This window comes from Sinocyclocheilus rhinocerous, unplaced genomic scaffold, assembly GCF_001515625.1.
Source record: "Sinocyclocheilus rhinocerous isolate Xijiao unplaced genomic scaffold, SAMN03320098_v1.1 scaffold252, whole genome shotgun sequence".
NCBI classification, from domain to species: domain Eukaryota; kingdom Metazoa; phylum Chordata; class Actinopteri; order Cypriniformes; family Cyprinidae; genus Sinocyclocheilus; species Sinocyclocheilus rhinocerous.
In genome coordinates, this window is record NW_015625591.1 from 1,171,223 (window position 1) to 1,184,110 (window position 12,888).

At 37.6% G+C, this 12,888-nt stretch overlaps 1 protein-coding gene across 1 annotated transcript in view; it reads left to right on the plus strand.

Annotated features, from left to right (window-relative positions):
• Positions 1–6,760, plus strand: part of LOC107757947 (transcription factor 12-like) — a 144,362-nt gene extending 137,602 nt beyond the window's left edge. The window contains exons 17-21 of the mRNA XM_016575561.1: positions 1,632–1,746; positions 1,934–2,099; positions 2,343–2,551; positions 3,140–3,290; positions 4,103–6,760. Of these exons, the coding sequence (XP_016431047.1) occupies positions 1,632–1,746; positions 1,934–2,099; positions 2,343–2,551; positions 3,140–3,282 (633 nt within the window). The 3' untranslated portion in view covers positions 3,283–3,290; positions 4,103–6,760. The remainder of the gene's footprint in view (positions 1–1,631; positions 1,747–1,933; positions 2,100–2,342; positions 2,552–3,139; positions 3,291–4,102) is intronic.
• Positions 6,761–12,888: the final 6,128 nt, after the last annotated feature.

The following is a 12,888-nucleotide window of genomic DNA, read 5'->3' on the forward strand; positions in this document are numbered from 1 at the left end:
AAAAAAAAAATATGTACAAAAAATCTTCCTGACCCCAAACTTTTGAATGATAAGACGTTGTTTTACGCTGCTGTTGTAGGTATTGTAGCCTTCCCAAATTCATGCCAATAGTTAATTTAGTAGTAATTTAATATGTAGGAGCAATTTAAGTAATAATGGTTTACAACATTAATAGCCAGTAGTGAGAGATTTGAAAATGTCTAAATCATGTGAACCATAAATTTCACATCCCACAAGAAAGCCACCTTTATTGTTTTTATTATTATTATTATTTTTAAGTAAAAGAAATTTAATATGAATTAATTAGTTATAATTAAGATAAAACATTATATACAATAAAAACATATTGTATATAAACACAGTATTCAAAACAATACAGTATACAATATATATTTATGTGCTTGATGTTAAAATGTTTTTAAATGGCTTGTTGTTCACTGCTTCCCTTCTGCCACTGTCCCTGAAATCCAATATAGTCTGAAGCGGGGCAGCATCCAGTACAATGTCATGTTACAATCAACCTGCCTCTCAAAGACTCACGATAGACGCACGCTTTCAAATTGAAAACAACATGAGAGTGTTTTTGGTGGGACAGAGTCAGAACTAAGGACTGAAGTGCCGTGTGTCTCTCTGAGCAGGAATTTGGGGCTGTGAAGGTCATTCTTTGTACTGTGAATACTGATTAAATATTAGCACAGAACACCACTTCTATTGACTTAATGCCTGTAGTTTTGAAATCAAATGTCACATCAAGCACATATGTGATTCTGGACCACAAAACCAGTCTTAAGTCGCTGGGGTATATTTTTTAGCAATAGCCAAAAATACATTGTATGGGTCAAAATTATCGATTTTTCTTTATGCCAAAAATCATTAGGATATTAAGTAAAGATCATGTTCCATGAAGATATTTTGTACATTTCCTACCGTAAATATATCAAAGCTTAATTACTGATTAGTAATATGCAAACTTCATTTGGACAACTTTTAAGGTGATTTTCTCAGTATTTTGATTTTTTTGCACCCTCAGATTCCAGATTTTCAAATAGTTGTATCTCGGCCAAATAGTGTCCTATCCTAACAAACCATACATTAAAGGAAAGCTTATTTATTCAGCTTTCAGATGATGTATAAATCTCAATTTCGAGAAATTGACCCTTATGACTGGTTTTGTGATCCAGGGTCACATATTATTTTAATGTATTATCTTAATTATAAACACACTGGGTTGTAGCACAAACAATTTTACCGTTTATTGCGCTTTGTTATTCTTCTCGTTATTTCCGTACCGCGGCTAACGCACGCTTTCAAATTGAAAACAACATGAGAGTGTTTTTGGTGGGACAGAGTCAGAACTAAGGACTGAAGTGCCGTGTGTCTCTCTGAGCAGGAATTTGGGGCTGTGAAGGTCATTCTTTGTAATGTGAATACCACTCAGTTCTTCAGAGGGGAGGTTACACTCTACTGTAGGGACACAGAGACTCTCTCAGCTTTGAAGTCCAAGATCTGTCTCTCCCCCGATTTAATGTAAATCACTTTTGTTTTCTCGGCACTGATCAGATGGCTTCATGATCAGAGGGACTCTGATGTTTTGCTCTGTCTTGTGTATTTATGGCTATCTGTTCTGACAGGGCTCTGTTCACCGCGAAGAGACCGTCAGCCTGAACAACAACCACGGCGGCCTGCAGGCCAACACCGCTCCCACCTCCAGCTCGGAGCTCAACCACCAGGCAGACACGTTCAGAGGTTGGAAGCTTTTTTTTTTTAAGCCACTTTATTATAAGTTATTGTTTTGTTTTTGTATTGGTCGTGTGTGCCTCTTCAGTTATGATTCATACACAGTTTTATGACCTTACAACAAGTCACAAAGCACTGCAATTTAGATGTCAAGTGTTTATTTTAAGTATCTGTGTACTTTCATTGTGTGTGACAGCAATCGCTAGCGCTCTGGCCGGTCAAATTGCTTCTCCTCTGGACCTGAAGATCGAGAATCAAGAAAAAGATGAAATGCACGATAACCAATCCTCCGACGACCTCAAATCAGACGACGAGAGTGATAAGAGGGATATGAAGCAGACTCGGGGAAGCACTCGTCCAAGGCAAGGCAACCGCTCATCAAAGCGTTACCTCGAAAAGTGTCCTTCAGCATTTCACCACTGACCTCAGAAACAGTGAATCCATCAGTACTATATTCAGACATGCCAGTTTGTGATTAAATATTAGCACAGAACACCACTTCTATTGACTTAATGCCTGTAGTTTTGAAATCAAATGTCACATCAAGCACATATGTGATTCTGGACCACAAAACCAGTCTTAAGTCGCTGGGGTATATTTTTTAGAAACCCCGAGCAGAAGGCAGAGCGCGAGCGAGATAGGAGGATGGCCAACAATGCCCGAGAGAGGCTGCGAGTCCGGGACATCAACGAGGCGTTCAAAGAGCTGGGCCGCATGTGTCAGCTGCACTTGAAGAGCGAGAAGCCCCAGACCAAACTGCTCATTCTTCACCAGGCCGTCACTGTCATTCTCAACCTCGAACAGCAAGTCAGAGGTCAGGCACTGTCCTGCATAATGCAATTGTGTTGTGTTTATATAAGGTCTGTCAGTCAGTTAAAATATTGAATTATTGTTAATCATAGTCTAAAACATTGATTTTTTTTTTAATGTGTAAAAATCCACCTCATCCAGCACTCTTTTTGTTTTCTGACTTATAAAGTATCCTGTTTTGGTGTGAGAAACAAACAGTTTAGTGTGTGTGAGTGAACTGTCTGAATGTAGCAAATTGAATCGCAAACAGTTGCAGACCTTATTGCAAAATCATCTGACTGATTAGATCAATAGTTATTAATTCACAAATCTGGCATCACTAGTTCTGATTCTAAACAGACACATCATGATTGCTGAAATATTATCAGTAAACATGATTCTCAGGTCGGTATGGTAATCTCCACTGTCAGGTTTATCAGTAATATTATACTAGGACCTTTGACAACAGCTCTAATTTATATTAATCAGTTCAACAGATCTCAAAGAGCTGGATTCATAAGGCAATGAAAGCTTTATAAAAGTGTTATGATTCCTTTTTTTCAGTATTTCTTTATGAGCTATGGTGAGATAATATAAATTCTCCTGTGTGCAGAGAGGAACCTAAATCCCAAAGCAGCCTGCCTTAAGAGGAGGGAGGAAGAGAAAGTGTCAGGGGTTTCAGGTGTCCCCCAGCAAGCCCACCCGCCAGTGCACCCGGGCCTCACAGACACATCCAACCCCATGGGCCATCTGTGAACAGCCAGGTAAACACAACCAGCTCCACACAGAGATGTAAAATGGGCAGGTGGTTAAAACACGACACCACAAGCAGGATGTTCTTTGCTTTGCTGAGACACAAGCTCTGCTGCAAAACCCAGTGAGCTGCATCCTTGCCTGCCTTCCTTTAGGGACATTTATATTGGAAATGCACACGATGCCTTAAACTAGGTTTCGGAATGCACTGACTGATTTAGACTTTAGAGTAAAAGATTATATTACTCCTGATGTATCCAGTTATAGTACTATTTAAACTTTTGGTGTCTGTAAGATTTTTGAACATTTTTTGACAGAAGTCTCTTATGCATTTAATTAATCAAAAATACAGTAAAAACTATGAAATAATATAATTTCAAATTCTAAACTTTAAAAACTCTTTTCTTTTTTTAAAATGTAATTTATTCCTGTGATGCAAAGCTGAATTTTCAGCAGCCATTAATCCAGTCTTCAGTGTCAAATGATATGCTAATATGCTGATATGGTGCTCAAGAAACATTTTTCAGCATTATTATCAGTGTTGAAAACAGTTGCTGCTTAATATTTTTGTAGAACCCGTGATTCATTTCTTTCAGGATTTCAGGATGGATAGAAAGTTCAAAAGAACAGCATTTATTATGAATGTCTTTACTGTCACTTCTGATCGATTCAATGCATCCTTGCTGAATGAAAGTATTAATTTCTTTAAACAAAATCATACTAACCCCAAACTTTAGAATGGTACCGTATATACACACGAGAATGTGATTTGAGTGTCTACAGTTGGTCATAAGCAGTGTCCTTATCTTTCCCTCACTTTCAGATCAAATAAATGGAGTGTGTTAGACAGAATCGGCGACCTTGCTTTCCACGGGCGGACAGGACTCACAGTTTGTGACACAAATTTGAAAAGACAGACCACTCGAAGCAAAATTCCACCGTTAAGCAATCCTGAGATAGAAGAAAACTGGCAAGTGCCCAGCTCCCTGTGAAGACATCCCATATCGATAAGCAACTTTCTGCCCACCGGAGAAAAAAAAAAATCATATCAAGCATAAAAGCCCCTCAGCACATATCGCTGTCTGCAAGCCGTGTGCCGCAGCTGTACAATCAGAGACTGTCGCCACCCCCTCCACCCTGTACGTGGAAGATGCCTTGTGCCTAAACTGAATTGACGAATGCATTGTAACAGCAGTTGTTGTTGTTTTGGTTTCTTTGTTTGTTTGTTTTTTTCCTATTTATTATGTTACTGAGCTGTAAGTCTATGTTTAAAGGGAAAGTTCTGCCATTGCTCTGAGAAGCTGGTGGCGTTTCAGTAGATCTGCAGTTTGTCGTGTGCTGTCCGCAGCCTCTCTCTCCTGTCGGTCTGTGGAAGGGCCTCTCCAATCGATGAGATTACCGTATTCAGATCAAATCCCATGCCCTCGTGAAAGAATCTGATGGTGTTTGAGCGTTCAAAGACTCAAGGATCCCTGTGTCTAAAAAAAGAAAAAAGAAATAATATATTATTTATATTTATCATACATTCATTCCACAAATAACAGCATGAGAAACCAAAACTACCTAATTCTTTATGACGTTTGTTGATAGTGTAGCTCAGAGTCCTCATCCCAGACAGAAAGTTATGAACAGCCTGTGCTTTTTCGACCAGATTCCCTTTGACGCGGAGACGATGGTGGAACGGCAAACTCTGGCTTTACTGAAAGGTCAAAGGTCAAACACAAGCTGACATGTTTATACTCATTAGTGAGCAGTACAGATACGGAAAGCAGAAAGTTACAAAACCCCAGCATTCCCTGCATATTTCTTAGTGTCTTAAACAGGAAAGGGGACGCAGTCTCGTTCTTTTGATTCCTTTGCCATATAGTGTTAAGGGTAAAGTGAAAGACGTATTTCCGATTCAGTTTGTTTGTATTCAAGCGTTACTTTATTTGGTCGAAGAGCCGTGGTTATGCCGAGGCCATCTGTACTGAGGAATCTCTGTTATACCTCGAGACATGGCACTGTTGGAAAAGAGTTGGATTTAAAACGAAGACCATTCATTCACCTGGCCTGAATTGAAGTTTTGTTTTGTGTTCTTTTGTTTTTCTAAAACCATTAACAATTAAAAAAAGAAGAAAAAAAAGAAATACTCAAAGTAACCACATGTTATTTTTGTTTATTTGTAATTGTATACAAAGCAGCTCTCTAGGCTTCATAGTAAAGCGTATATTTGTCGTGTGAAAATAGAAGGATGTTCTAAGTTACTTAGAATGGCTTTGTCTTTCCCCTCATGCATTGAAGTACTTGATACTTGATCAGCAGAATGTGAGCGCAATGTCTGTTCGAAAAAAGAGAAGCTCTATGAATTCAAATCCAAATCAGCAAACAGTGGAAATGATGAACAAAGCCAGTTTGGATCAGGATTTTTCTCTGCCATTATTTGTTTTCTTTGTAAATCTAAAGAAAGCAGCAGTCACCACTTTCATTTTATAAAGTATGCGTTTTTCTTTAAGACCAAAACTGACTTTTTTTTTTTTTTTTAAACGTCTTGCTTTGGAACTGTTTTTCTGTCCTGTCTGTTTTGTCTTCCATGTGTTCACACCATTGAAACAAGACTGCCACATTCTCTATGAATCACTCTCTCGAATACGAAGTCAAAAGAACAAAACTTAAGGAAAGATTTCAGAACATCAGCATTATTTTACTTCTGTGTTTTTTTTTCTCTCTCTCTTTGCTTTGTGGAGAGTTTGCTTCCTTAACAAAATGATCGTGAAATCCACTAGTCTTTGTGGCCTTGTTATACATTTCAGTATTCAAGAGCTTGTATTTTTGCCGGCTGAAAATTAATCAAGGTTATGAGTCATCTTTTTGTCTGTTGTTTTGTTTTCCCTGTTGTTTTCCACCTTTTCCTTTTTTTCTGTTCTGTTTTTCCTCTGTTGGATATGTTAGATTTTGCTGTATGCCCTGATGCTTTCCCTCATAACAAAAAAAATAATGAAAAGGATAAAAAAAACATTTGGTTTATTTTTCACTATAGTTAGTCTTTTATACAATAATATTGTAAGAACATTTCTTGAATTCTAAATATTACTCTTTCTAGATTTTTGAAATCAAAAGTTTTGAGTAAAAAGTTTCTTACTTTATTTTACCTATATTAGATAGTAAAAAAAAATGTACGGTTATTTACCATAACCTGTCCATTATTATAAAAAAGATTATGGATAGCATCTTAAGAACATAAGTAGGATTGTAGCTGGCAGTCTAGTATGTATGGGGTATTGTACGAGCTCGATGTTTCAGAGGATGTGCTCTCCATCTCTGTCTCCAGTCTGCATTGTTGGTTGATGAACGATTTGTACCCATGTCAAAATTCAAGGTATTGTCAATGCACATCAGAAAACCAGCAGTAAGTCAAATTCTTTTTTTTTTTCTGTCTCTGTAACAGAAACACAATATGTATATAACATTTATGTAGCAATAAATGTGCCATCTTTTTTAACTCAATTGTATGTGCCTTTATTTTCCTCTTTCAGCATTTGTTTTTTATCTACAACTTTATACAGCAGAAATGGATTAAAATACATAACTTTCACTCAAATCTGAATGATCAAACATTGGAATTTTGTGTGCTGGGCTTTTTTATACATATACAAATAAGCTTTACAAGATCTGTCATCATTTACTCACCCTCATGTCGTTCCACACCTGTATAACTGACTTTGTTCTGTGGAACATAAAAAAAGATACTTTGAAGAATTTTGGTAACCAAACAGTTCCCATTGACTTCCATTGAATGGCCAAAAAATATAATGGAAGTTAAAGGAAACCAAAACTGTTCGGTTACTAATTCATCAAATTATCTTCTTTTGTGTTCAGGGTGAGTGATTGATCACAGAATTTTCATTTTTGGGTGGACTTTCCTATTAAGTCTATTTAAAGGGGTCATATGATGCTGCTAAAAAGAACATTATTTTGTGTATTTGGTGTAATGAAATGTGTTTATGCGGTTTAAAGTTAAAAAAACACATTATTTTCCACATACTGTACATTATTGTTTCTCCTCTATGCCCCGCCTTTTTGAAACGCGTCGATTTTTACAAAACTAATCGGTCTGAAAAGCGAGGTGTGCTCTGATTAGCCAGCTATCCAGTGCGTTGTGATTAGCCGAATACCTCAAGCGTGAGACCACCATACCACATGAAACTCAAGAAACAGTTCGCTCTGTTTATTTCTCATTTTTCATCTCATCCGTACATTTTTATGCAATGACATCAGTCCTGGCTGTTCAATTAAACTAAATCCCAGTACTCATCTCCTTGGCTTACACATCTGCCCTGAATTATGTCTCTGTACATGTGTGCAAGAGACGCTTTCTCGTTGGATTTGTCCTGCGCTGACAGGTTGGGCCCCAGATCTGCTCTGAGACAGAAACGGCACTGGGGAAGAGATTGCTAAATACTGGAGAGACCTCGGCCAATTCTGACTCTGTCAGCCTTCCAACACAACACCTCATCCAGAGGCCGCTCCAACTCCGCTGTCTGGGTGGGAAGGCTTTGTCCCATTTCCTCCCTGTGTGTGTGTGTGTGTGTGTGTTTGTATGACTGTGTGCATATTCCTTCCTGCCTTTATCAAAACCGTGCACTGGAGTGTTTACTTGCAGTCAACTAGAAAAAATGGGCAATGTTTTATAAGCATGGGACCACCGTGTTTGCGAGCTAACTTCCTGTGGATCTGGCTGCCTGGGACAGCCCAGCGAGGGAGTGTCATGGTGGGCTTGCTGAGAGGAGCATTTTGGCTTCTCCTGCTGGACCACAAACAAGGTTCTCTCAGGCTGACATGCATTTGATCATGACGTTCCTGCTGACTCTTTTCCTTTCAGTGAAATCGCTACTGGGTTTACATTTGATGACCACGGTTATGGTTCTGTGTACCAGACTTTTATATTTACCAGATTTTAAAATTCATAAACTGAATTCTTTTAAACAGGTACTAATGCAATAGTATTACTAATACTTGCTTATATTGCAGTATACCAGTTTTACAGTGCTGCTTATCAGCCAAACCGTGGCCCTACACAAATTCTGTTCACTTGGTGTCCCATGACCTTTTTAAGTGGTGCATTTAAAGTGAGAGCTGTTGCCTGTTGATAAACTATTATCTAGCATAAAATTAAACTAGGGTGAAAAGTAGCTATCTTTAAAAGTTGATATCCACTCCTTGAAATTAGCATTTTGGTCAGTCCAGTGTCAGAGGTCTTGACTTTCTAAATTATATGCAAGTCCAACAATTTAAAATCATACATTCTTGTTTAATCTATTGAACTGATATTAAATAAATATTTTTAATTATGAACTAATTTTAATCTAAAAAATGTATGAATGTAGCTACAGCAAGCAACTTAATTATTTGCAACTGTTACCTACTGTCATGAAACTATACACAAAGGTTGAGGATCCAGGGGCCCATTCTTCGTACGTCGCTTATTCAGTTAGCTGGATTTGATTGTTGACGATTTGGCATGATCTTGGATTATTAGGTTCTTCAAAGCCCATCCTGGACTTGCTGTCATAGCAACAGGTCAGTAAACTTAAACCTGCCTGGGAGCAGGCTTATTTCATGTAAACAGGATTAGATTGCATCTTGTAGAATTGATATTTAAAATCTATCCCATCCCTGCATCCATGCCTCTGCTGAATTATTTTTATCTCCGGTGGAGATAAAAAAAAAACATCCTCCCGCCCCGGGTGATGCTACAAAACCAACAGGCCATATTAAACCAAAAATAAAAGTGTTTTTAAAACATTGCCAAATAAAAAGCCCCAACATGATAGCGAATACAACAAAATCAGAAATTGACTTTTGCTGTCAGCGCTCCCGCTTTGTGATATTGGCGCCTTGGACACGTGATCCTGGTTCAGGCGCCTTTAATCCAGGAGGGTTTTTCACAATGACAGCAGCATGGCGTTATGAGGTTAACACAATGTTTCTCCTCAAATCTCTTTTAGAACTTCGAGTGTTTGTAATAACTTTCTATTGTGACCTAATGTGGATTTTGTATATAATATTATGACACAACTGTATTTTGAGTAGCTTTTTATAGAATAAATACTACACCGGTTGCATTTCTAGGCTACTTTGTTCTTTTAAAGATACCCCAAAATGCATGGAACACACATAAACCATTTACTGTTGTAATCGAAAATGTATTAATGTTTCATCTGTGTTTAGGTGGGAATTATGATCACACAATACTGATTGATGGATCTGCAGGGAATCATCTGTCTACGAGTCATCAATCCTGTAAAAAGGCGAGGCAGACAGTGGATGAACTTCATTCTCATCAGACTGCACAATTAATGGAAATTAATAGAAATGATGCATAACATAAAGTAAACGCGTGAATAGCAATAAAGCCATTCAATAAAGGATGATGAGTAGCGGAGCCCTTTGTTCTAAAATATTTTGACTAAATATGTAGACGTCTCTTTATTTTATTCAAAAAATAAATAACTACCAATTGATTTGCATGATCTTGCATTCCTGGCAGGCTGACAGAAATTAAGAAATTACCAATAACCAAGAATTAAGATATCCAATCTATTTATTCAAAGTTTCTCAAGATCAAATAATAATTCAAATTATTCTATAATTCTAACTGTAACAGCTGGAGCCTGTGTAAAGCTGGACTAGGCTTTGCGTTCCTCTGGACACAGATTGGAAATGAATGGGGACTTGGGGCAAAAATGCTATCAAATTGGGCAAAAATGCCCCTGCACAATTAAACTAAATCTATTACGGCTGTCGCGAATAAAGTGAAAATGAAATGAAAAGTGTCGATTGCGGCATTAAATTTAGATGTGCATCATGCATTTAGATGTTGCATCACATTTCTTTTTAAGTGTTTTTACAGTGTTGCGCATTTTGACCAATCACACACTATTCCGTTGACTTTATGAATGCAGTGGCCAATCAGAAGCGTTCAGATGAGTCATCGCTGAAACACCGGAGTTTATTTTAGGGCGCGCGCTCGTTGACTGAATTCTGCACTCTGGTTCTCTCATCATAAACAACAAAGTGCAGATGTGCGCACTTTTCAAAGATTCATCATCATGTAGACTATAGACAGCTTCAGTGTTTAACGGGGGAGTTTTTTGAGAGTCCTTAAACTCGCGCTAGACTGAAGTCAGTGATAATATTCTTTGATAATGTAGCCTAAATTTTCTTTGCTCGCTTTCACTATAATTTATTCGTTGTTTTCAAAAGCATCCCCACTGTGCTTTCTTCACAAACCGCACCCTGAGTATAACACTAATATGTAAACTCTAAAGATGTCAAACTGAATGAACTGAACTGCGACGCCTCTATCGCTCGATCCAATCCGGACTCTCGGATCCCCAAACGGGGACAGACAGCGCTCCCTGCTGAACCTGCTGCAGGGATTTTAAATAGAGCTTCTTTTGTGTTTCCCTGAAACTCCACAGTCCTCACAGCTACAAGACCGATTGCACCCACACAGAGAAATGAAAACACAGCAGACCCACGACAAAGGGTGGAGTCATCAGTACTTACACTAGATACTCACAAGTCATTTTTGCTCTTAGTTCTTGGCTTAAGGACAGTTAAGTTTACAGGACAAACGAGTTCTGTTATTAACTAATTTACTAACAGGTTTGGAAATGACATGAGGATGAGTAGGCCTAAGTGATGATAGAATTTGCATTTTGGGGTGAACTGTCCCTTTAAGGACACCAAAATGATGCACATTAAAACAAAGCAAACATGGTTGATAAATGATTGCTTGTGAAGTTATCACCCTGTAGTGCTCCTCTAGTTGGTGACCCATTTATCTCCTCATATTATATTAAGGAGGTTGAAACGGAGGTTTTCTTCTTCACTCTGATACATTTGAAGGAATAACAGAACTGTCATAAACAAGTTTTATTGGGGGAGGACAGTGTCTGTCACGGCCAAATCTGATGAGATTTGTTAACTGCACACCCTCAGAAAACAGCCAGTGCATCTTCCTGCTCACTAGTAGCCTATATTCATTGTCTGTACAACAGTTTTGTCTTAATCATCAGTTATGTTTTGTTGAAGTTTATTCAGTTGTATTGTTTTTATATCATGTAGGTTGATTGTAATTGTTGTTCTATTAACATTACTGGCCCCATCCTATTATAGTGTTTCTATCAGTTTTCTAGCAGTGTGAAGACACTGGGGTGTTAAAGTGTGTTTATAATGCTGTCATTTGCATTATGTAAATCTGCTGTCTGCAGTGCTCAATCACTAGATGGCGCTGTCAGTCTAAAGAGCTGTCAGGGCGTCATTTAGTCAGTGTGTATTGCTGGGAACAGTTCGTGTAGGCCAGATACACAAGGGAGGAAAATACAGCAGTATGCCTACACGGTATTGCGTATTCATAATGCTCTTTAGTAATCTGACATTTTTATTACATCAATTTTTTATCACGATATTCGCTCTAGCACTGCAAAATTTTGTGCAATTTTGCTTTTATAAGTTTTTTCCTTATAAAAGTAGATGGTAAATATATATAGGCTAAGTGTTTTTCTTGACATTATTACTAATCATAAAGAACATCTTGAGTTTTCTTTATTGATTTATTATTTATTTTTTTAGTAGCATCTGACATATTCTCAAGAGTCAAGGCATTGATTTTATGATGATGGTGATGAGTGAGGAAAATTAACCTATACCACTGAATAAAAAAAAATTCTTCCACACCAATATTAAACAATGTAATACCAATGACACGTTGAAATTAAGCAAGTCTGGGGAGCAACTATTTAAAAAAAAAGAAAGAAAGGTATGAAAAAACACATTTTAACAAGTCTCTTCTTTCTCTGAATTTTGACCTCAGAAATACTTTCCTACAACTTTTTTGTATTTTTATTTTTAAATAATAATAATGATTATTATTATTACTACATTACTACTACTACTACTACTACTACTAGGTAACAGATAACGGGAACAGGGGATTTTTCAGGCACTTGGCAAATTCCTGTAATTAAAAAAATTTCTAAACTAAATAGATTAAAACCATTTTTTAGCCTATTACTGTAAAGACGCGCGTCCTTCTGCTACCTTAAAAAAATGTACCTGATATAACAAAACGTTGCTGTACAACAAAAAATAACAATCCAATATGAATGCTGTGAAAGCTGTTGCGTGGATTTTAGCACGAATATAATATTATTCGTTAAACTATTCGTTTTATGATATTTAATAAAATGTTAGATTTTTAAATGGGGTTTCTTCAGTGTTGTTGTTTTCAATAGTGAAAAGGGACATGTTTGTTCCCATCTTGAAAATGGCTCATATACTTTCTCTATCCTCTCCTAATAATTCATTATCACCTGAAAACCCTTGATTTCACCGATACTGGAAACACAAGGGCTTGGATGGCCTACACCCAGTTTCTGCGCATTGTGTCTTGAGATCAGGTGAAATGCGAAATAGGCTCTGATCGGCAGTCCTGTCGCGCAGGTCAGCTGATCGTGAATCAGGCTGCAGCGGGTGGGTGGAGTGAGGGATGGGGTGTGGGCGGGGCTTTGCGCTCTACAATAGCCCGTGCGCGTGAAGTAAAACTAGTCTGAAAACAAGACG